This window comes from Pyrgilauda ruficollis, unplaced genomic scaffold (assembly GCF_017590135.1).
Source record: "Pyrgilauda ruficollis isolate IOZ18807 unplaced genomic scaffold, ASM1759013v1 scaffold25, whole genome shotgun sequence".
In the NCBI taxonomy this organism is placed as follows: Eukaryota; Metazoa; Chordata; class Aves; order Passeriformes; family Passeridae; genus Pyrgilauda; species Pyrgilauda ruficollis.
Window position 1 is genome coordinate 17,927,476 of NW_024523822.1, and position 25,525 is coordinate 17,953,000.

A 25,525-nucleotide genomic window follows, 5' to 3' on the forward strand; every position below is an offset into this window, starting at 1 on the left:
GAGCCGCTCCCGCCGCCCCGCCCGTCAGGCGGCGGACACCGGGCGCGGGGGCTGCCCCGGCACCGCAGCGCCGCAGCCCGGGGACACCGGCGGCTCCTCGGCGGCCCGGGGAGGAGCGGGGATGGCAGGGTGGGAGCTCCCGAGCGGCAGCCGCGCCCCCGCAGCCGCTCCTCCGCTGGCAAACTTCGGCGCCGCGCTCGGCCCTCCCGCCGCACCCGGGACGGGCTCAGGGACAGCGTCGTCCCCAGCCCGGGAAGGGTTTTTCTGCCGCTCCCGTCCAGAGCTGTCGCCGAGGGAGGGCACGGCCGCAGGGTCCCGAGACCCAAAGCAGGGCGAGTGAAGACAGAAGTAGCGGCTCTAACGAAAAAGACATTTCCCATACCTTGGGTTGTTGGGGTTTTTTTGTTAGTTAAGACAACTTGGAGAAAGGAGACCTCTCTCCCTTTACTACGTACAAAATATTCAGATTTAACTCTCAGTATTTAGATTTAACTCTCACTGCCCAGTTCTCAAAAATGTTGTTTCCCTACACTATTTTTCTCATCACTGTGTGCTATTTTGGGTCAGACAGTAAAATGTGATGCTCTCCTTGAGAAAGAAAATATGTGGGGAACCCTTAACTGTTCACAGGTGGACACAGAAGATGAAGATTTACACAGTTGTGAAGCTTTTTTTAAGATCTGCCTAGGTACAGGATCCTGTTGAGCCTAGTGACAGGAAGACGTGCTCAAAACAGAAGTTTTAATCCCATGAATTTCTGGCTCCTCAATTCCACGCTGTCAGTTTTCAAAATAGTGCTCTTAGGAGATGCATTCAACAAGCTGCCTGCCCCGAGTCACATTGAAATTCACAATGGCAGCCAAGAAGGAGATCAAGTTAAGGACATTAGTTCATTTATTACATTGCCAATGTCAAAAACGGCATTAAAATGTAAATTTCATTTTTTTTTTTCTCCTGAGCTTGTCTTTGCTGTATAATTCATACACTGAGTGGAGAAGAAGCTGATCACATGCAGTTCTTATTTTAAAATCATAGTATTTGTCCTTGTGTTTTAAATGCAAGATTATCAATTATCAAAATTGTTCTGTGATTAAAATAGAGCAGACAACCCACCACTAAAAAGAGATGTTTTTATTAATACCCACCAAACAATACAGAGAAAAAAAACTACATAGCACACCGATGTTTGAACAAACACAGTAGAAAGACACAAAAAGAGAACACTACTGACAGAGGTAAGAAACCAAACACAAAGAAGGATTGCACAGTTTGGTGTTCAGTATTGCCACATATTGTCTATGTGAGGTGACAGAACAGAAAAGTGAAGGGTCATGCCGCATATTTTATCATGATTTATATAAAATTTTATTTTCATATAGTTAAACTTTATCCTTTTTTTTAAATAACTATCAAATTAACATAAATTTTCACTGCTGGTTTGAAGAGAAATAGTTCTTCAAAACAGGGTACTGCTTTGCTTTTACTTCAATATATTTATCACCAACAATATATTCACTTTTATGTAATAAACAGATATGATTCTTCCCAGGTAGCTAGAAAACTATTTACAACTGAATTCAACTACAAGCTATCTGATGAACTAACAATTTGTGTTAAAATGCTTTTCTCCAGTATTGTCATTATTATAAGCATTACTTTACCTTAGAAAGTTACAGTAGTAAATCTTGCTTTGTTTCAAGTTAGGTTTTCTTTTAAAGAGAGGTACTGAAATTATCTATTCAGATCTGCAGAGTTCAAAAGGCAATCACAGCGGTATGTCACATTAAAATATACATATCTAGAGGGGAAATATCAGTCATTAAATGACATTATTTGAGCTTTCTTAATAAATTTTAAGATATATTTGTATAAATATATATGTAGACCTAGTATTTATTGAACAATGCAAAGAAAAAACAGCATGCAATAAAAAGAAAACATTACAGAGTGAAATCAAGTATCATGGAAGGCTGTAATTTCTTTCTTCATTGCCTAAGAAGAAAAAAAGACCAATTGTGTGTGAATACAAACTTAAGAACCCTGTTTACTACTTGTGAATACAAACTTAAGAACCCTGTTTACTACTTCATCAAAAGAAGCAAGAATCTGTGCACACAATTGTTAGTAATGATTTAGCCAATATATGTGCTACCACCATCACTGTTCTATACTCACTGGCTCCAACACATCCTTATGCACCCAAAATAGAGTAGGCTAGGAAAACTGCAGGGATCTGTATCAGGGGGCTATGGACCAATGGTGCTTTCAGCAGTTAGAGAGGAGACAGTTCCCAAAGAGTCACAGCTAAAAGCTGAACTGTTCTTTTCTGCACCCTGAATAAATACTTGTTAAAGTCTCTGTCTTCATACAGTAGAACTTACTCCTGGACTGACTTGTGCAATCCCTCTGAATAGGAAATATTCTTTGGTTAAATGTCAGAGAAGCAGAAAACAAAGAAATCAAGTTCTGTCACAAAAGCTCACAAGCACCAGGATAACAAACATGCTAAATCATGTCATTATGATAGATAGGAGAAGGGTGCATTTTTCAGGAATGGCATGCCTGAATCCAAGTAATCCTTGCTGTTGCACAATCAGAGCAAGAGCATCTGACTCTCTATCAGATGTGGAAGAAAAGATCAAGATGGCCAGGACACAAGAGAAGAGGCTTCCTGGCTGTTTTAAGGAAGACTGAGATGCATAAAAAAAATTTTATCTATTCTTATGCATGACCACCTGGAAGACAAATGAATTCAAGGACTTTGAAGCTGAAGACTGAATATCCAACCTATCTAAATCAACTCAACACTGGGAATGACAGACTGGGACCATAGGTTCCTGTGGAGTATTTCTGCCAAGTTCTGACAACTTGGAAATCCTCTCTTAGAAGGAGAGATTACAGAATTTGACTTGTTAGCATTAAACCTTCATAGGCAGGAAGCTCCCATATATGAAATTAAAGATGCTTGAGCCGTTCTAGCTAAAAAGGAAGTCTGGTGAGACTAAAGTCTCTTCTTGTTATGCATCATATTTAGTTTCTTTTCAGGAATGGAATGACTGCTATACAAGTGTTGCCATGTGTGACTGCCTGCAAGAGGAGAACGAGGAAGTGACAGACTGAGAAAAGCACCCTCCTTTCACAGCCCCCCCAGTACTGAAAAGGTACTGGAGCAGGAGTGGTGACAGACTGAGGTTAACTGCCTTGAGAGGGCTTTGGGGGGGACCCATCATCTTCAAACCTTCTCCTGCTGAAACTGCCAACAGCTAAGCCAAATGCAACAATAGTTTTGCAATATGGAGAAATGTCTTCCAGACTGTAATGAACAAATCTTGTAACACAGGCAACTAAGCAGCAATGAGTAATATTAAATAACCATGACATTCACAGGGCACACGTACATATGCATAACACACAGACACCTGTAATAATGACTAAGTGCTACAAGACAAAAAAAATTACCTTCACTAATTCGTTTTTGTCACCATCTTCCCGGTGTTGGTAAATGCACTGGCTAAGGACAGCATATAGTTTTTCCATGCGAAATATACTGACGTTCTCAGTTACCACGGCAATAGAATGCAGCACTTGCTGAAGAAAAAAAATGGAAACCAGAATTCAGAAGCACAAGATAAGCTGCAAACAGAAAAGGTAGGACAGGTGTATGGCCAGCTTCCCATGTGAAACTTTTTAATTGCTGCCAGGGAAGTGACTGCACTCTCTTGTACGTGTTCATTCAGTTCTAGGCCTATTATCAAGCAAATAAACAAAAAACCCCAAAATCCTAAACAAACAAACAAACAAACAAACAAAAAAACAAAACAAAACAAAAAAAACCCAACCAAACCAAACAAAAAAAAACCCACAAAAAACAAACAACCAAAAAAACCTCAAAATCCCAAACAAAACCAAGCAGCTACAGTTTGGAGGGTCACCCAGCTTATTGTCTGCAAGTGAATTCCAAAGAGGCTCTCTAACAGAAGCAGTAAGTTCCAGTGGCACCCCTGTTAAGGAATCAAGTTTTCTAACAGATGCATTTCATGACTGTAGCTCTGTCCTCACAGCTGAGAGCTCTGTAAGGGCTCTATGGTATCTCTCCAGTGGGCAGTACCTTCAGAGCACATGCTGCTGGCACCCTGACTCTAGAGAAACCCACGTGGATTGGCTTCACAGACAGACAAGAGCAACACCTTCCTTGCAAGGGGAAGTGGAGGGGCAGGCACCGATATCCATCTCAGCTCTTTGGTGACCACTGACAGGACCCAAGGGAACAGCATGAAGCTGTGTCAGGGGGAATTTAGGCTGGATATAAGGAACAAGCTCTTCACCCAGAGGGTGGTCAGGCAGTAGAACAGGCTCCTCAGGAAAGTGGCTACAGCACCAAGCTTGACAGAGCTCAAGAAACATTCAATGTTCTCAAGCTCATGGCAGGATTGTCGGGGGTGCCCTATGCAGGGCCAGGAGTTGGACTCTATCCTTCTAGGTCCCTTCCAACTTCCAAGGATATTGTATCATTCTATGAACACAACCCCATAAAATTTGCTTGCTTAGGAAGCCTGTCCTGAAAAGCTAATTTCTCTCTTCTCCCTTAATTTCTTATCATGGCAGGTAAACAGCAGTCCCCTCTGGTCTGACCCACTTCCAGGAACTCAACCTGGCAATTTCCTGAATTCTTCTCACTGCAACATCTCCTGAAGAAGGCAAGGTCCATCTACCCTCTCTAATTCATGCAAAGGAACTCTTTGACTCCCTGCAGCTAGGCACATTTTTGACCCTTTCTCAAACTGTATTGTAGGATAACAACTTCTCTTCTACAGGGGACTGGAAAAACCTTGTAACACTGTACCTATATGAATGCAAAATTCTATCACTGGATTTTGAAAGCATTTGAGAAGAGCACGTATTAATATTTTAGCCAGGATGACCTTTAAGTCAACCTGCTAACTTAAGTCTTAAAAGTCATCTCTGCTAAAAATCAAGGTACTCTTTCAGTTCCTAATAAATGAAAACATGCAAAGAGCAAGACAAAACACCCCCCCAGTCCATCATAAAAACTGCTAATAACCAAGAGCACTACCAGTTTGTCAGTGGGCTATTTTAAAATCTAACAAGTCCTTTTACATTAAAAATAGGAGATAATCCAGTCTCCTAAAATTTAGTTCACCAAAAGGAAGAACAGCTGTGGAAACGACAGTCATAGTCCATTTTAAGTTGAATTATTTCACCAGCTAGATATCCCTCCCATACTTTGTCTGAATTGGCATTGGTTAACAACTGACAATTTACAACTCTGTATGTAGCAAGAACACGTCCTACTTTGGTATTAAAAAAATTAAAATTTAAACTTACTTTGAGCTCACAGTAATCCACAAACACTCTCTGTGTGCCAATTTTCATTGCCTTCCCAACACATCCCAGCTGTTTCTCTTCCACCTGAGAAGATCTTGCACGAGTCATACGGTGTACCCACAGATCTGGAATGACACAAATTTCTTAAGTCAGGATTTCTCTTTCTCTGAAACACAGTATGACTGAAGTACTCTGTACTCAGAGAAGAGAACCTCTCTGCAACAACAGAGACAAATGTTATCATTTTTCACTGATAAATGCTTGACGCTTTTACCTCCTTTCTGGCAAAAATCTGCTCCTTGAAAAAAAATCTGCTCCTTGAAAAAAACTAGAGACTTGAACACAAGAAAAACCAACACTAGACAAAACGGCAGGGGAAAATCAGGGGAAAAAAAATCCTGTTGCCATTACAGCACTGCACTGTAAAACTCCAAAGTAATTTAGGTTAGAAAACACATCTTACACTAGTGCAAACACTAGGACGTAATGCTTCTATTCCACACATGACCCTGGGCGCACACTGTTTGAAGTACAGCTTTTTAACTTATACTTCTTATTGCTGGAAAGATCCTTATGCAATAAAAGAAAGCCAAGGATTGTTTTTCAGTTAGGTACCACTTGAAAAATAAACTGCAATATCAGAAACTCAGCAGCTGCAGAAATACACAAGTTTGGCTGGCATAACACAAGGGGCAGCACCACTATGCAAGAAACACTGTGCACCAATTTGAGAGAAAACTGAGAACAGAAATCAGGAAGGCTAAAACCTGGTAGGTAGTGTAACCCTCCTCAGGAAGAGCAAGGGGGTGAATGACCTGTTTGATCTCACACTTACCATCTGAACGTCCGTCTTCAGAAGTTCCAGCTTTTTGACAATCTGGCATCTCACTCTGCTCTCTTAGGTCTGAATGTTCTCTCTTTTTTCCAGAAGGAGATTTACCCACAAGGAGAACTCTCTCTCTTTCATTTTCTGTCCCATTTTTCTGTCGTTCTTGAAGTACATTTTCATGTTCTTCAATAGGAGAATCCTGAGAGGATGCAAATTCAGTGCAATCTGTGTTAGACTCTTCATTGCTCTCCACTTCATTTTGGTCTTCAGGAATTTTATTCTCTTTATTGAACTGAACATTCCTCTTCTTTGTTCTAATACTTGAAGACTCTCTATTCCTTTTGCGTTTTCTTTTTGACTTATCTACAAAGAGATACAAGCAAAAGTAATCCAAAACATTACCAAAACAAGAAGCATGCTCATCTTACTTGTCTGACAAGAAAAATGACCAAATGAGATTAACTACCACTGCCCATCTCCCCAGACATGTGTCTAGAGAAAAAGTTGGAATTTAATGGGATCAGTTAGCAACTAGATTTCAAAAGATCCAGCTACAGAACTTAATTCACAAAACCAACAGCTTCAAGAGGTTATGAAAACTGAAGTCTTACTTTAGACAGGAAGTCATACTGCAAAGCAAGATTATTAAATTACTTAGTAATCTAATATATGTGAACAGAAACATATTTGGAGATGAACCCTCAGAATCTGTAAACCTTACAAAAGTTACACATACATTGGGAAGAGCTGAAGAGGGAATTTTAAAGGAGTATTTGCTGGAGAAAAAACTCCTCCGTGGAGATTTACACCTCATAAGCTTTCTGATTCAGTTAACCTTGTCCAATACAAACTTGTCATTTTCCCTTCCAGAAAACCCTACCATTCTTTGTACTCACGGAGTACCACAAGGCCAAGTCAGTGGCAAAATTCCCAGACATGCCAGCAAGACCAGGAAATGTCACATCATGTCATGTGTTTTAAGCCCCCCCCTTTTTTTTTTTCCATGTCATATTCATGGTAAAACTGAAGAAAATAATGATGTTTCCTCTACATGTCTGTGATTATTGCTCCCCTTTTTTTAACCCTTTCCCCTTCAATTGGCAATCACAGGAACAGAGTTTAGTGTTTGAGGGCAGGGAAGGGGAAAACACTGTTGCACATAACTAAAACTAGGTAAGCATTCAGAAACTGCCATGTACAACTCTTTTGACTTTGAGAGGTAGCAATGTAGGAGCCATTAAATATCACTTGGACCACCAAGGCCAGTGTCTTACAACGTCAACCAGCCATTGTATTTGGACTTCACAACCATACTGAATGAACGGCCTCTGGATTTATCCCATGTTTTGCAGCATATTAAATTTAATGCCTCTGGTATGAAGAACCAGGCATCACAGGAACCTGTTAGGTCACAAGAACAGAGGCTTCAGCACCTTCTCCAGGAAAGTCTGAATAAAAAAACAACTTGCCTTTAGAGCAGGGGGTACTGACATCCACAGGCACTGCTAGAATCTTCAGCTTTTCATTACACTTTGGGTCTGTTTTCTTACAGCCAGGAACAGAGTCCTCCTCTGGCATTACACAGCAGTAAGAGGAAGCACAGTCTGAACCTTGCAATAAAGAAGAGAGCAAAGAATGGTGTCTTGCATGGCTGGTTACAAATACTGAGAACAGTCTTTAAATCCTCAGTGCCAAAATACGTACCTCTTTGCTTACGAGATTCTTTGATTTCTTGGCAGCGTTGTTCAAAATCTTCATCCATTTCCTCCCTCACTATGGAATAGGCAGTGTCTCTCAAAGCACAGGCTCTGTGCCTAAGGAGACGATCTGAAATTTTACAGTCAGAATTGAGTACTTTCTACCAGCCAATGAACCCCTTTACTTTATTTACTTAGAAAGTTTTTGGTCTTGTCAAAGGTAGGTTCTGAAACGTTATCTCAGTCAATCTTTTCAGCATGCCAACTGATAAGTTAATTTTTAAAGCAAAAGCAGTAGCTTCCAATCAACATATCTACAACAATTTCATGCCCGAATAAGTTTATTTGATACTGCAACATTCACAACCTGGCCAGAAATACTCTCTGGGGACCTTTTAAATTATCTAATCCCACATCTACTGTACACAGATGACATTTATCAACTTGTACATTTAAAATTTTTACGAATTAGTGATAAAACCACATCCTCACCTCCAGGATCTTTAGCTGGATTGTACTCTAAAGCATTGCTACAGATTAGATCAATATCTTTTAGGAAGTCTCTTGCAGTTGGGTACTGGTGCATGTCAATCTTGGACAGAACTGTGGAGAGGTCCATGGGTTGTTTAATAACAGCATTGTAATCAGGTACCTGAAAAGGAAATATACATGTTCAGAGATTTAACATAGCAGCCACCAAAAATAGTTATTTTCAAAAAGTCATATAAAGGACTTGTAAAAAATCCCAATATGACACATCCAAAGATGCAGAAATCACACAATTAGCTTCTTGAAAACAGAAAGGCTATTTCAGCTGGCTTTCAAGAGACAGAAGAGGGGAAAACAAAGAAGCAGGGAGGTGAGAAGAATGTGTGGGGCAGAGAAGGAAACCAGCATCCAGAGTGGGACTTGTTTCACTTCCTTTCAGAAAATAAGAGCAAAAAACCATTTCTCAGTAAAGTCACCTGAAATTCTCTTTGGTTTTGGCAGCAAGAAAAAGGCTGCAGGAATTGCACCTTTGAAGCACCTGTCCTGGGCACCTAGAATGGGACAGCTGGACCCTGAGATGCCAATTTCTTTATTCAGACAATAGAAGGAGCCTAAGGACTAGCTCAGATGAGGACATCTATGTTTGTTTAGATTATTCAGATCTAGAAATTACAAGGAAAGGAAAGAAGTCAGTGGACATGTGGGGAAACAGGACCATGCAGAAATGCAAAGCCATCTCAAATTTTCAGCTGACTTGGAAGTATGTGTCCCAGCCTAAACTTATTTAATTAATTGAGAAGCATATGGGAGGAAGAAAAAAAATCACACAGCCTTTATGGTTGATCTTACAGCAAGGAAAGCCCTCTGAGAACAGAATCTGAAAATCTGACAAATTGCTGCTTCTACTCCTGTTCTTGCAGAAACTACAGATAGACAATTAAAGAGCTTTACAGTTTATTAAAACAGCCCTGGAAGTACTGTTTATAATTACAGAGAAAAAGAGAGATCTCTCCTTTTTAGTGCTGTAATACACCTACATATCAAAGCCTTTTCACAAGCAAACAGTGTTGGCATTTGATATAATTGGCACTTGGAGTAGATGATCCTTGTTGGATGACCCTTCTAATGGAAATAATCTCAAGTTTTCAAGAGGTTTTAGAAGGAACACAGGGACACTCAAATAACAGACCCAGAGTGACCCAGAGTAAAAGAAAGTAAAAGCAAAACAAAAATTCACTTCCCATATCCTGGAGATTCACAGTACTATGATACTAAAGACAAAGATAAACCTTCCAAGAAAGAACACACAAACACTGAGAAACACACACACAGAGAAATTGTGAATACACACAGGTATAATGGTATTGCAGATCAACACTAAATTTACCTCCTCTGGGTCAACAGGTTTTGTGAATGCCCTGAAACGTTTGTCAATGACAAGTCTGTGAGTCACGTCCCTTAGGTAAATCCTCAGCTCACGCAGCGTGTCCTCCTCCTGCTCCTCCAGCTGTTTTATTTCTTCCTCTGACAGCTGTCGAGGCTTTGGTGGCGGTGCTACAGGCAGAACTTCCAGTGGCTGCCGAGCTTAAATTAATTGGAAAATTTTAGTCAATTAATGGTACTCAAATACAAGCACATGAAAAATAATTGATATAAAATTACCCCAAAGGAAACACTGTATTGTATTAGCTGTTAACTTACTGCTAGCTTATTCTATTTTAAATATCCTCACCTGAATTGTTTTTTGATGCAGGAGGTTCAGCAGCTTGCTTCATAACTAAGTCCTCAAAAAAACTTCTTCTTTCAGCACAGGTAGGCCACTGGATTTTGAAAACTTCTTCACAATCATTATTAAATAAAGCTTTTATCTAAAGCATGGGGAGAAAAGATATTTGAGATATAAGGCCACACACATTTTTTGTAGTTTTTTATATTCTATTCCAAAAAGCTGCGTACCTTTCTAAACTGAACTGAATACTCATCTGAGTAAGATAAGCTACGTAAAGTCATCTTCTTGGCTTTAAAAGATTAAATTTTCATAGCATGGCAAATTAAAACACCTGCTCTGAGGAATAATACCATCTAAAGTTTAGGCTCTATGAAAAAAAGATGTGATAAACCACTGAGTTGACAGTCCCCACTTCCAAGGTTGGCTGTTTTGTACTTACCTGCTTTTTTGTTCTTTAGCTTGAATCTTTGTGGCAGCTATTGAGGGACTGGACAAGGTTCAACATACAAGTGCCAGCTTTTTGTTAAGGTGGCTTTTAAAATTATGTTTTCATTTAAAGTGTCTAAAGTTGCATATACCCAGGTTGTACTGTTTTTTCATCTCTATTATCAAAGGGCATGGAAATAATTTAATTCCTTATTTTAGAAAGCATTTAACAACATCACAATAACTTTTGCTACCAAGACAAAATAATCAGAGCATGATATTTACATGTTGAACACCTTCCTTTAACACTCTCTGATGTTGTTTCTGAAATCCCAGTGCAGCTTTAGGGGACTGGGGAGGTAATTTTACTACCACAAATGTCTAGAAAGCTCAGCAGCTAGTCTTACTGAATTTTATTAAGGAATACAACTAAAAATGGATTTCCAAGTTACTTAAATGGAAGTTGGACTTTATCTTTCCAGTATGTCAAGTTTTCACCTACCAGATGTAAAAAGAAATGGAAATAATAATGAAATTATTTAAATTTGAAATTACATTCCATCAATAGCAGTGTGACCACTGTACTTTTTCAGTAAAAATATCTTTTACTTTTCAGTAAAACAATCTTTTTCCTATCTCAAGCACTGTATATTCTTCACTAAGCACACACCTCACCATCTTGCAGTCACCAAAATGATTGCCTGAAGCAAATTTGTACATCCGTCTAATAAGCATCAGTGTGTGAGAAGGGTGAAAGAGCTGGGTTAAAGTCAATCTTTTTATTCAGAAAACACTTTAGACAAATGCTTTCACACCATTGTTTTGTCTAAACAAATTTTAAGACACTTTTAAGAGTGTTTGTGTGCCTAAATAATAACAGCATGAATTCACTTTAGTGGCAGAACATTCCCATGCTTCAAGGAGTTATAAAGTAACAAGCAAAAAAGGAAGAGTTAAAAAAAATATCAATAAATACCTCTTCTGGGAGATCTCCATGTTTTACATCAGTTGTTGCAAGGAGCAGAACCGGAGCAAACGTTGGAATGTTCTGCAGCAGTGTTGTAAATACAGCTTTCACTGTAGGTCCAACAGTCTCCCACCACAAAGGGATTTGTGGGACATAAATGATACTTGGTGCTGTTCTTTGAGCTTCTCTCATCAACTGGCAAAATGAAAGCTCAGATAAGACAACTACATCCTGCAGAACAGGATACTAAATAATTACACAGCAGTCAAAGTGTCTTATGAAATAGGAGTACATGAAGCTAAAACATCAAGACAAATCAATAAATTAACTACTCCTTAACAATAAGGTAAAATTTTCACTTTGATTCAAACACAGACATGGCTATACAGACAGAAACAGACTTGAATTTCTGCCCAATTTCAAAATTTCTTATGTGTAAGAGAACTCTTATTTAAGAGCCTCAGCACTCAGCCAATCTGGTGGTGTGCCCAAAAAAACACGACCAGCCTTTCAGCAAGATGTATTAGCCTGGAGAAATTGCCACACAACTGCAACTACAGCAATTTCAGTTCAGAGAACACAGACTCAAAGACCTATGTGAGAAGCCTGCTTACAATGCATAATTTCAAGCACATTTTATAAGAGGTGACCATTCTTTCATCTGCCTGAAGAGCTAAATCAAAACTTCTTATTACCAAAGGATCCATCAGACCAGATGATATGCTTTGGAAGAGCACAAGCCACTGCTTACAGATGGCACCTCAATCACAGGAGACAAAATGCATCTACTGCCAGAGGGAAGTGACAAATTTCTCCATGTGCCCTCTCAGATTAACAATATTCAGAGAGTTCCTGTCAAAAGGTGGGGAAGCACACATGGTATATCCAGGCAGTCACTACACAGGGTAGTTACTCATCCACAGATAAAACCATCACATAACAAAAGGAAAATTGCTCCTCCTATGTGACAAACAAGCCATGGAATGTGTCTGTCCTGACTCTCACAGCTCTCCAATGCTGCTACTAAATTCTGTGAATTCTGAATTCTGTGAAGGTAAAAATATTTTAATACAAAAATGCCAAAACAACATGTATTCCCTGCCTAAAACTAAAAAAGAAGGAAACCAGCACTAATCTGGTTATATTTAATTTTCCTAGTGATGGAAAGCACACCAGTGTAGTAACAGTCTAAGTGTTATATGAATTTTAATTCCTTTACTGCATGTACTGCAGTGCTGCAAGCTGTATATGTAAAAGAAGAAACCCTTTCCCCCAAAACTTTGGCTGTCCTATGAATATATAAAAAACAGGGCTTCAGAAAGTGCCTGATGCCGTCAGGCTGATGCAGAGCCATCTACTGAGAGCACAGAGGCTTAAGAAGCAATGAAAACTTCCTGGATCCAACACAGACCAGCAGGATTTTTTGCCACAGAGTGCTTTATTAGCAGCACCTCCCATCTTCCTGAGCTGCTAGCAACACCCTCACTGCTTCCTTTCAAAAGGAAAACATGACTATGTATACCATCCTTATACAGTATCATTCCATCTAGAAAAAAAGTGGATTTCCAGACAGAAGTAAACATAAAAGCCTATTCCAACCAGGAGTCCTCTATTAACAATGGATTTTGCTTATTTCACAAGTTTACATACACTTCATATTCAGTTCATGAGTCATACCAGATTAATGAGAAAAAAATATACCTGTGCACATGTTTCTTCTGGGGATGTGATGCTAACAAACAAAGCAGGCAGGTCTAGTGTATAAACAGGAAACTTCTCCAGGGCATGGATTACTGCAGGTGCCAGATGAAAAGCCTGCCCACACCCTGGATCTTCAACTAATAAGAACCGTGGCCTGAAAGATGTTGGCTGGCAACGAGGATTTCTACAACAGAACAGTTTAAAAACAAGTGATTAATAGGCACGCAGATGTTGACTTTTCTTCTATATGCTTTCTTTTGGTAAATACACTCCATGTTCCACCAAATAATAAGCTAGTCTGATTAGGAAGGCTATCAAAGCCTATTCTCTCAAAAACTGGTACCATGCCTCCACTAAGAAATCCTGCCAGGCCCCAGCATGTCTCCCATTCCTTTAGCTGGGTTAAGTAAGAGCTCTTAAATCCTTCAGGGAAGCTGTTCAGTCAAATACACACACAAAACTGGTCAGTGACCTGATATGGGGCAGAACAACAACTCTTTCTTTTCTAAGTACAAACCAGTCTGGGTCTCTTCACTCCCTGTACACTACCATTTTCAATGGGTTTTAACTTTAAGTAACTGAGATCTCTGCACCTGCCAAGTTTAGCTAAAATTTGGCTGTAGTGCCTGGAGATGGTGGTAAGGAAGAAGCATACCAACATTCCTAGGAAAAAAATTAATGTGGGCACTGAAATACATTAGCTGTATGTGAAGAAGCACACAATTGGATTGGTTAAATTACTTCTATGGTTTCCTCTTTGAATTGTCTATTAATTTCCTAATCATTTTGTTTTATGAGCATGAAACACAATTGTGAAAAGGTTTGTGGGTTTTTCTACCTCAAGACTGTTGTACCTTTACTTGCTGAAGTCAAAGATTTTTGAGAACAAGCTCAGCAGGTTACATTCTACATTTTCTGGACAGCACAGCAGTAGAAATGGAGAAGAATAACTGACCCAACAGTGACAACAATAATCTACTGCTTCAGCTGTTGATTTATATAATTTCCACAATAAAACATCGAAAGATTAACAAACTCTGTAGGTTAAAGGTACAAAATGCAGACATAGTTTTTTCACACATTGTTTTAACGAGCCATTTCTCAATTTTATTTCTGATTTAACTGTCTTAGAAGGCAGAAGAGAAAAAGATGACTACACAAATCCTTAGGGCAGACAGCACATTTTTTGGGTTTTGAACCTTTGGATTAAATCAACATGTTCTAATAATCTGTGGACCACTGACTTAGGCAAATAAGGCAGGGCCAGTCAGTTTGATGGGCCAGGGCAGTTTATTCAGTTAGAACATTAGTACCAGTTGGATCTTCACACTTACTTCTTGCAAATATTGACCAACCCCCACACACCCATCACTCCTTCATCCAGCACCCCTCACAACAAAACAGTTTACAGACCCAGCCATCTTAAAAATGTAAACATAAAGGGGACAAACGAAACCTGTTTAAAGTGAGGAATTCTGCCTTTTCACGATCATGTACTTTGTGAGTTGGATTCTCTTCAAAGATTGATGGTGATTCCTCTTCACTGTCAATCACATCATTTCCTAAAATAGGATTTAAAGATGAGAGCTTTGTTGACTTTCTTGAATAGTTCAAATCTCACTCTTACATTAATACACCTTTGAAATCAGTGCAGGAAACCATTCTCTTGTATTTCGTTTGAGGGCATACACTGAATGCTATTTTCTGAAGGGTTCATTCTACCACAGATGTAAGGAGATTGCACAGTTTCCACAAAGCTGTCCTATGTCCCACAATTTGCATCAGGTTTCTCTGTTGACAAAAACTTGGGAGTTTTCTTTTTCTTGGAATAAATTTGATTAGGAACAACTTCTTTACTTCCTAGACACCTGAAAAATCCAATGAGGCCACAGCTTTTTGAAACTGTTCTTCCACCAGATGTGAGGAAATTAAGTCAATGTAATCACCACAGACTTCCATTTGTCCACAACTAGTCAGAGTATAAAGACCCACACAGCTTCTAAATAAGGCTTCTTGAAGACCACGAAAAGGAGAGATAATGGGAAGTGGACAACAGAGAGGGGGTGCAATTATCCATCTCTGAGCCCCAGTGCTTTCATTGTGTTGGTGGGTCTCTGCCTCTGTTTCATCAGCACAAATAACCCCAGCTCTACTGGGAGTGATACTGGGACAACACTCTCCAGAGATTAGCACAGTAGCTAATTACTCACAGACTTCCATTAATCAAGAGAATGTGTATTAATATTGATTTGTTCTCATCAACTGAGAAACTAAACCCAATCAAGGCTGAGGCAGTGAGGAGCACAAGCTCACCTATGCTATGGAAGCCAAGCCCTAAAGTACAACAACTAAAACACTGTTCATTGAAAGTCATTCACAGCTCCCATCCAGCACTCTGCACATGCAGGTTATAAAACTGAACTGTCTTTATGGCTGAGGGGTTTATGTGTGTACTGCACATATCAGAAGCTTTTGCTTTGGCAGAATTTTAAATGCATGGATGCTGTTGTTATACCTTGCTGTTGGTCCTTCTTCAGTGCAAGCTCTGCATGGGGAAATACTCTCTGTAAGGCTTGTAAAATTCTTTCCAATGTGTTTTCTAACAGTGGTTTTAAAATAGGTGATAGTGCTCGCCCAGGTGAAGCCACAGCCCTCTGTGAAGCTGGAACAGTCTTCTGCATGGCCATGACAAAATCCTTTGCTGTTATTTTAATTGAAGAGATGTCTAACTGCAGCTTCTCACTCCTTTCATATATCTGAGGATAGCGGCGGCGCAAAGCACAGAGAGCAGCTTCAGCACATAAGGCTTTAATATCAGCACCACAGTATCCTAATGAACAAAACAAGAATCAAATGTTGTCAGGATCAGGCAACATCAAAGTCAAGGCCAAGAATTCTGAAGTGCAACAATGAAAGACTTTGCATGCAGCCAAAAATTAACACGGTAAGAGATAATTTAAAGAATACTGCACTGCAGAGAACATGTGCTTAACAGCCTGATATCTTGCACTAAGGAAGCAACCCCCTAGTCAAAACTTTACTCCTGGGAAAGAGGGCCTAAACCCATTCAGTGTTCTGAGAAAAAAAACTGAAAGCAGCATCTGTCTTGATTTGCTCCCAAGACACGCCAGAAGCATCACGGCCTCGCTCTACAGCAAGGCACAACAGCTCAAGTACTGCCTGGAACAAGCTCCGGTTCCCCGTGACTCAGCCATGCAGTGACCTACAGTGTTTTCAAACTCACCAACACATTTATCAGCCAGCTCTTCAAGAAACTTGTCCAATGGCTTCAGGATCCAGTCTCGTGTGTGAATTTTGAAAATCTCTTTTCTTGCCTGAGAACAAAACACTTGCATTTTAGTTTGCGCTAAATTTTCTCTGAAAACAACCACGGTAAAAAACCCCCAAAACCCTCACCCTAATACAAATACTTTTCTTATCTGCTAAATTCTGAAGTATTTTAAAGGTCAGTTAATATGCTCTGTTTTTTCAAGCAGGAAATTTCCTTGTTCTAAATTTGTTACATTAAAATCTTGCTGGGGGCTGCAATGAAGTAAAAGGCATTTACATCTTCCATAAAAAAGTGAGTTTTCATAAGTGTGAGATCCAGAAGAAAACACTGTAGTAAAAAACACCAAACTTAACTTTAAACAGAAAATTCTCTCAAATTCAGCAAAATTTCATGGTTGCAGTCTCATTAGTTCATCAGATTTGCTCTTCTGACAGGCTCATGCAAGGAAAAGAGTCCTAACACCAGTTGCTACTGTTACTATCAAGTAGAACAATAATTATGATTCAAATTACTGTCACCCATCCAGAAAATGTAAAATGTTGCCTATCCCCATCTCTGATCTTAGCAGGATTTTCATTGAATTATTTCATGACACATGGACTAACTATGGCAGATTTTTAAAATTCTTCTGCAGTGGGGAAATGTGCACATTAAAAAATTAAAGAATTAAAGAAACAGATTAAAAAATTAAATCTGTTTCATGGCACCTCCTCTCCTGTTACTGACAGCAGATAAAAACTGGAGAAAAATGTTTGTATTAAATGCACTGTTTAGTGCACTTTTACCAGCATTCAATTCAGCACTTTCCAGAAAGTGCTAAGAAAAAGAACTAACAGTGACAGCCAGAAAGAAAACACAAAAACTGAGTTCCAGTTTTGCTTGCTACCCCCGCCCACAAGATTTTTTTCATTGCCTATTGTGATTGAACTAGAAGCTTCCCTAGCCCTGCACCTGTGCAGTGACTTTACATTTTTGTCCAAGTCCCTATTACCGAGTACCAGTAAGAACATCAGTTCCTAACATACTTAATTGGTTCCAGCACCAGCCTGGATCAAAGCTTTTGTTACTAAAAAAGAATTCTTGGCTGCACACCATTTCTTTCAATTTCACAATGCTACAGCAGTTCTTCTTAACTAGTTCATAAAGTCATTTTTAAACATTTCGGTGAGTAGCAGCACCCCATTTTCTCCACTGGTTGCAGAGAAACCAAAACTAATAATTAGAGGACTAACTACCTATTACAATCATCTTAATGATATGTATTCAGTGCCAGGTCTGCCCTCCACAGTACAGCACACTCTCTCCAGTGAGCCCTCTTTTGTCCAAGCAGTACAAAACTGAGGAGACTTTCACTGCTCCATAATCCTGCTGTGTTGCAAGAATTTGTTACAAAGATGGACTCTGCTACATTAAGCACTGAGGCTGAGTTGAAGTTCTGACCTCTTTGTTTGGCAAGCTGAAGAGAAACTCTCGATCAAAGCGTCCTGGTCTTCGTAAAGCAGGATCTATAGAATCCAGCCTGTTGGTGGCTCCAATTACCACAACCTCTCCTCTGCTGTCTAAGCCATCCATAAGTGCCAGAAGTGTTGATACAACAGAGCTAAGAGAAGAATACAGTTTTTACTCAGTAGATAATTTTCTTCAGTTCCACATAGTCACCAATGCTCACTCAAAGGACAAGCTCTTATTGATAAAATGCTGACTAGAAAAAGACAAATCATTTTAAGATATAACAAAATAATAAGGTAACAGACCTTGTGGTGGTTTAGTTTAGTGAATTGCTTTTAATTACTATTTAAAGGTTATCTGAAATTAAGTAGTACTGAATTACTAGTTTTCAGGATAAATGAATGTGTCATATCAAGTTAAATAGGTTGTGGTCTTCTTATCACAAAGATCAAGCAGCTTCTATGTTGACAGAAAGCATGCCCTACCTATGAACTTGGTCTTGTTTACTGGACCGTACAGGAGCAAGACCATCAATCTCATCAAAGAAAATAATTGAAGGTCGCATCTGGTAGGCCTACAGTGAAAACACAGGAATATTGACATCAGGAAAACAGCACTGTTTGGAGAAGAAATGCACAAACAATACTGTGGTTGCAAAGTCACTGGAAATAGATTTTTCAGACCAGCATCAGGGATTTCTACTCATTGATCTAAAGTAGTGAAGTGTTGTGAGTAACAGAAGGTAGGAACATAGGTCAACCCACTGAGATGGGTGACAGGAAATAAATCACACCACTGGTTTTTACAGCTATTTGGTAACCATCAAGAACAGAGCCAGGACTTAATTGTCTGACAGGTTCTGGAAACAACCTTTGTTACCAATTTCAAAATAACCATGCTTTCAGCCTGCATTTGTTTTCCTCTGATCAAAAGTCACCACTTCTTGAAACCTTTTTTGCAGCTGTTTGGATTTTTCTTTCCTGAGGCAAGGAGTTGGGGGTGTGTGTTACTTTGCAAGGTTCTATTGACTCCTTTACTAACTTTTCCTAATTAATCTCAAGACTTCCAGCCTCTAAAAATGTTACTGAAAAATGAAACACTGACAATCCCACTTCAATGGAAGGAGTTGAGAAAAAAAAAAAGAATTGCTCTTGACCACGGAAAGTTAGTTACAACCCAGACAGAACATAATGCATATTTCAACTGTACCTGATCAAATAACAAACGAAGCTGTCGTTCCGATTCCCCAACCCATTTACTCAGGCAGTCAGCACCTTTTCTCATAAAAAAGGCTACTCTCCTGTCACCTTGGCTACATTCATTAGCAAGTGCACGAGCAACCAATGTCTTTCCAGTCCCTGGTGGGCCATAGAATAGGCAGCCTCTGCAATTAAAAAAAAAAATTCACATAAGAAAAATATCATAGAAAAGTACCTGTGACCACCCCCTCATCCCTGAAGCACACAACTGTTCTCTCTTAAACAAAGGTCTCTTCATTGTTTGTTATACTTTTAAAGTTACTGAAAACAAAGAATCTGAAGTCCTGTTTCAATATACCATGACTGAGTGTTAATGGCCTAGAATATATAAATCTAACAATTAAATCTCTAATAATTTCATTTCGTAACAAGGAACCCATTCAGCTGTGTAAAAAGTGGACAGATGCATTTTTAGCCCAAGCACAGCAAGGTCCTAGTTACAAGTCCAATCTATTGTAAAGCTGATACTGGGACTCTTGAAAAGAGTTGGTGGGACAGACAATTTGACTTCCACAAAACAAAACTGCAGCTGACTACCACTTACAGGCTGATCAAGTCCACTTGCATGTAGAACTCAAAACCACTCCACCTCCCTGTTTTTGAAGGCAAGACACTTTTAAGACACAGTATCACCACACTGCAAATCTTTGAACCTACATGTATGATGGAGTCTATCCTTTTTTAAAACATTACTTTTTTTCTACTGCTAAAAGAACCCAAAAGCATCAACACTTAAAAATCTGAAGCATGGAAACATAACAATACTTCAGTTAAATATTTTCCTGAAAACAGGTGAATTACAATTTACATTTTAAATGGCAACCCTTACCTTGGAGGTTGAATTTTGAACCTCTCAAAGACTTCTGGATAAAGCAATGGAAAAACAACCATCTCTTTTAAAGCAGAAATGTGCTCAGCAAGACCACCAATGCCATCAAATCGTACCTGAAGATGGAAACGACAGAACACATTTTAGATGTTAAAGCTGCAAACTCGATAAAGTTTCATCAGAAATTAGATGTCAGCACACAGGAAACATTCATGCCAGTTTTCAAACTGCTTGAAACAAAACTGTAAGCCAAGGCAGTTATAGACAGCACATTACTGTACAAAAGGTTTCATAATTACTGAAGATGTCTCATTGACACAATGAAGCAAAAACACTTACTGAACAATCTATTTGCACTGGATCAACATCAGCCAGACTCGCTCCAATTTTCATGCGATCTTTGTGAACTCCCTTTAAGTCACTTTTACGAAAGTTGACAGGAAGAGACCTGATTTGAATTAAGGAGAAAAAGAAAGGTGCTTTCTAACTTACAATGTGGATTTCCATTTTTCTAATAATAGCAAGTGAATGCAGAAAATCTTATAAAGGAGTGTAAACTTTCTGAATTGTTAAATATTCGTTCCAGCTGTTTTATGTTTAATGTCCGTGAGTAAAAAAAGGAAAATGGTTACTCCAGATATTGAACTGAGTTGATTATTTTAACAGCTCTTAGCACTTAAAAATATAGATGCCAGTCAACAGATCATATGTAGGAATACAAGCTTAAAACAAGATATTCCTTATTTGCAGATCTTGGACTGACAATGATTCATGTGAGGAAGGAAACTGCCCCTCCTGACCCCAAACACACTGATATTTTTCAAATGTTTTAACTCCTATATTCAAAAAGTTACAGTCCAAGCCGATACTTATTTCAGTTGGTTTTAACATTATCAAGGCTGCCTATCACTCCAGTCCTTCCCAAGGCCCTGGAACCTTGGTGTGCCAATAGACTACTCTGAAAGACATCTGAGACACCAGGCTGAAAACATATCTGTCAGACTGTTACTAAAATAGGTTTTTCTAGAGCATTTGTTAAGAAACCAAATCCCCGCCATTTCCTCTATTTACAACAACCCCTCTTATAGTGGCTTTCTCTCTGAATCAGCTACTGTAAAGCACAGGAGCAGCAGAATTTTACATTAAGAAATTTAATCTGTGTTGCTACCCCCGCTTCCCACCTAGAAATCAAATTGCTTATTAAAAGCAATTCTAAAAATTCAGTTGTAGAGAGTCCAGTTACAGTTGTGTCAACAGATACAATTGCCAGAATTTAGAAACTGAACAAGATGAAGATGGTAACACTCCACAGTTAGGAAGATGTACAGTCCTCCCAACTAGTCTCCTTCCCCCCAGTTCTCCAATTGCATTAACCTTCTTAAATTTCTGTTCTTCCTCTGCCTCTCAAACTCCTCTTCATCATCAGATGAGGAAGAAGAATCACTGCTGGGGACTGTGTGTCTCCGTCTGCAAACATTCAAACAAACAATTAAAAAATTAAAATAAACAATAAGTAATATCAAAATTGAAGGGAACACTATCTCAGTTTACTTTGAGATCTAGTAAGTTTGCAGATTATTGTGGTCCTTATGAATCTGATTTCAAACTAAGTTTCATTTAGCATTATGTATCTACTCTGTGAAACACCAACCTCCCAATTTCAAAATTTGGTTTCAAAACTCCCTCCTTCCAAAGCTGCCTAATTTCAAAGATGATAAATAAAGCACTCCTATCTAGCAAGGAATGGCATTCAACACTTGCAGGATGCTAAACCTATTTATCATTACTATTGCAATTTGTAATTCAGAATTTCATTTGGCATTTTTCTTGCTTTAAGTATAGTATCACATAAAACCCAGAATCAATACCTGAGTGATTAAAAAAAAAATCATTAAAACTTCCACTCTAACTAAACTGTTTTAGTTTTAAGAAAATAATTTGCATCCTTCACGATAAAACAGTCAGATTTTCAGAGAGAGACTTTGGCTTCAATTCCATAAAAAATTAACTCAGTTACACAACTTCAGCCATAACCCTCATCATCCCCAGAAAAACTGTATTTTCTAATAAAATCTAATGGCCAGTGAATTGGATGGGCTTTCCTCCAATATTTGTTTTCTTTATTCCCTCAGATTACCACAGCAATAACCATACTGTTAATATCTAATTACCAAGAGAGTCCAAAAACCCTTGAAAGCCATATTCAGTCATGTGACTGACAGCACTACTGAAAAAGAATTATCACTAACCAAACTCATACCTGTTAGTTCCCTTGCATGAATCTCTCTGTCTGACAGGTGAAGACCTGTCTGAAAAATACATCTTACGTTGTCTTGGTTCTGTTCAAAGTAAAAAAAAAAAATGGAACAATGTTACAAGCAAGTTTAAGAGAAGCAGGATACTAAGAGGCAGAGAATGGGATGTGTATCACCCATCTCGAAGTTCTAGAGAAGTTTCAAGGGTGGGGAGGAAGAGGTTGTTTTTTTTAAATCAGTACACAATAAAAGCAAAAACATACACACCTGAGTTTTAAGAACTGAAAACCACTAGAGTAAGGTCATCAACTCTGTTTACTTACTATTCTTTCAAGGATACATAGGGAGTATTTTTATTGAAAAATAACAGTAAGGATGCCAAAAAGCAAAGAACTAGAATGTGCAGAGGATATATGCATTTAACAAAATTGCAGGTAAGATATTTGAATAAAGTTTAGTGTATGTACATATTTTCATTCTCAAAAAACCCCATAACATTCTCACTTCCATGCAAGAAATTAGTTCTTAAGAGAAGCTGTGCCTCTAACCTACTTTGCAATGGAGCTTGATAGCGCTCAACGGTTTTCCTCTGCCGAAAGGAGTAACGCTTTCGATTGTCTTCACCATCATCTTCTTTGGCTTCACTTTCTTCTGAGGAACCCCCTGCACATCAACATTACATTGAACTGTTTAAGTACTGTCGCAAATTATATTAAATTCAAAATGCACTACATCACATGTATTTCAACAAGTCCACAACCTTTCCTGCTGTAAGAGCTTTGGGCAAACAACTTGTCTTTTCCTCTGAAAACTTGTTTTGAGCTCACTATAGTACAGCCCTTGTAATGTCAGTAGCAGCATAAATTATTTTCAATAGATGAAAAATACCCAGTAGTTCATCCTATCTCAATTAAAGACAAACCTTTTGGCTAGAGCACAGTCAAGAAAACTTAAAACAGAGTTATCCAACAATGCTACCTTGATTATCAGCTATTTCTTCATCAGTCCTTTCCATATCGAGGCTTTCCTTAAAAAAAAAACCAAACAAACATGAAAGACCAATCACAAATAAGCAGAAAACCTGTGGGCATATTTGGTGCCTATACTGTATCATTATCAAGGCACTCTATATACACAGAAGATTAATTTTTGTACAGCAAGAGAGAACAGGAATATCATTCTGGAACCCAGGATTAATAAGATTAATAACAAGGGTTTCCACTCTAAAATAGGAATGCAGATCCAAACAAAAAAATCTATGAAAGCAGGCTATGACAATGTTTAGAAAACAAAGTGACTGCCATTCAAAAGGACAGTGGACTAACTTTAAAGCAAAACTAAAAGAGAAGAAATATGATTGCTGTCTATCATTTAACCATGAGATCCTCTTGGGGAAGGGAAATCATCTCCCTATGTCAAATACTCTACTTAGACAACAACAGCAAAATAAATTAGTATCTACTTCTTCTGTGTCGTGGAACTCCTCCAGGTCTCCCATCCTTCGCCGTCTACGCATCTTCTCCATGTCATCCATTTTTTGCAAGACTGCTTCTGCAGTACTAAAATACAAAGTTGACATATGAAAGCAAAAATAGGCAAGTACAGAAAAAGCCCATTTAGAACAGCACACATAACTGTCATATTTCAATAGAGCGTGCACAACACAAGGCATTGACACTTAGCCAAATTTTCAAAGCTAATTAAAAATTAGGTCAAATATTTACTTTTTTTATAGAGAATTAAGAACAAATGTATGAGTATATGCAAACATACATTGTTTTCAGGTTTATTTTTCCCCTCTTGATGAACACAGTACTTCAGTAGAAAAAAAGAATTCTGAAGATCACAGTAAAGTAACAAAGAAATTACGGCACTTTTTCATAGCACTTAAGTTGCTCTGCATGATAGCACTGTGTCACTTGGTTCACAGCCTTCTTCAGACAACAGATTGCTTCTCTACACTGCTATTTAAACTTCACATTGATTTTCAATGACTACTTATGCTAGACACAACATCTTTCTGCGGTTACACTTTGAAAACCTTTCAGAAAACAGATCTGAGTTTGGGCTTCACAAAGGGAATTAAGCTACAGACAGGCAGAAACACTTGGACTGCTTCACTTTCCCAGTATCCGACTTTCCTTAGTATCTTAAGTGAAATCTACTAAAAGTCACAATGTAAACTGACTGTTTTGGTTCACAACATATAAACCTACCCAACCCATACATACCAGACCAGGTGGCTCAAAGCCCCAACCTGACCTTGAACACTTCCAGGGAGGGGGTGCATCCACAGCTACTATTAAAGTGCCTCAGCACCCTCACAGTAAATAAATTCTTTCACACATCTGATCACTCAGATATAGCACATACATAGCAGCTCATAGGAAGTCTCAACCTGACCAGTGAATGCAAATAACTCTTGCTGTCAGGAAAAACAATACCTTTTCCTGTTGTCAAAAGGAGGAGACAGTCCCTAGCCAATATTTTACCATAGTACAAAGGGTTTCTAATAAGGTTCACAGTAGCAGCTTTGCAAGATGGTGAGAAAAATCTCCTTACTTTGTTATAAGTTTGTCAAACAAAACAGATTGATTTGCAGTGGCGTAACGGCTTTGTCGAAGTCTGCAGCTGCGGCGAACCTCCAAATCCCCGTTTTCCTCATGGACTTGCTCTGCAGCTTTTGTATCAGCTCTGGTCTTCAGTGTTCCGGACACTAAAATGCAGTAATACATAAAACTTTCTGTGATGGAAAATATGTCAGTCCCTTTATTTCACTCTTGCCCTAGGAAAACGTAAAACCCCCCACCTTTTATTTTAAAAATTTAAATACTGAATTGAAAGTTACTTTCATGATCACAGCATTCAACTTAAAGTATTTCTGCTTAAACTACACATTTAAAAGTCTGATTTGTATAGCAGCTTTTTAGTAGACTGGAAAGCTGAGCTGATGAAAACACCCAGCTTTTGTTCCATGTAGGACGCAAATTTATTCCAGTTACCTCTCTCTGGGAAAGTGAAAACTACAAATGCCTACGTCTACGGTGTTTTCTCTCTATTCATGTAAATTGTATCTAATAGTTTTTTCTAAAAATTGCTTATGTGAGAGGTCTGTTCTAAAGATGCCTGGTTTTGGTACACTGTCTAAGCATGCATCATTTTCATTTTCTGCACCACACCACAAAACCCCAAGAAGAAAACAAATGCCTCAAGGTAAACTCCCGAATATAAAGAACTCAAAAACACACAAACTAAAG

At 38.7% G+C, this 25,525-nt stretch overlaps 1 protein-coding gene across 2 annotated transcripts in view; it reads right to left on the reverse strand.

Moving 5' to 3' along the window:
- Positions 1-1,116: 1,116 nt before the first annotated feature.
- The window catches only part of ATAD2 (ATPase family AAA domain containing 2), a 30,680-nt gene continuing 6,271 nt past the window's right edge, over positions 1,117-25,525 (reverse strand). For both annotated transcript variants that reach the window (XM_041470689.1, XM_041470688.1), the window contains exons 4-28: positions 24,831-24,984; positions 23,731-23,827; positions 23,247-23,295; positions 22,821-22,931; positions 22,274-22,352; positions 21,388-21,480; positions 20,353-20,461; positions 20,014-20,129; positions 19,135-19,309; positions 18,411-18,499; positions 17,917-18,076; positions 16,429-16,519; positions 15,700-16,014; positions 14,641-14,746; positions 13,185-13,368; positions 11,493-11,678; positions 10,094-10,229; positions 9,749-9,945; positions 8,365-8,524; positions 7,880-8,002; positions 7,645-7,785; positions 6,182-6,538; positions 5,347-5,471; positions 3,460-3,588; positions 1,117-1,992 (exon numbers count right to left, since the gene is read on the reverse strand). In XM_041470689.1, the coding sequence (XP_041326623.1) occupies positions 1,954-1,992; positions 3,460-3,588; positions 5,347-5,471; positions 6,182-6,538; positions 7,645-7,785; positions 7,880-8,002; positions 8,365-8,524; positions 9,749-9,945; positions 10,094-10,229; positions 11,493-11,678; positions 13,185-13,368; positions 14,641-14,746; positions 15,700-16,014; positions 16,429-16,519; positions 17,917-18,076; positions 18,411-18,499; positions 19,135-19,309; positions 20,014-20,129; positions 20,353-20,461; positions 21,388-21,480; positions 22,274-22,352; positions 22,821-22,931; positions 23,247-23,295; positions 23,731-23,827; positions 24,831-24,984 (3,521 nt within the window). In that variant the 3' untranslated portion in view covers positions 1,117-1,953. The remainder of the gene's footprint in view (positions 1,993-3,459; positions 3,589-5,346; positions 5,472-6,181; positions 6,539-7,644; positions 7,786-7,879; positions 8,003-8,364; positions 8,525-9,748; positions 9,946-10,093; positions 10,230-11,492; positions 11,679-13,184; positions 13,369-14,640; positions 14,747-15,699; positions 16,015-16,428; positions 16,520-17,916; positions 18,077-18,410; positions 18,500-19,134; positions 19,310-20,013; positions 20,130-20,352; positions 20,462-21,387; positions 21,481-22,273; positions 22,353-22,820; positions 22,932-23,246; positions 23,296-23,730; positions 23,828-24,830; positions 24,985-25,525) is intronic.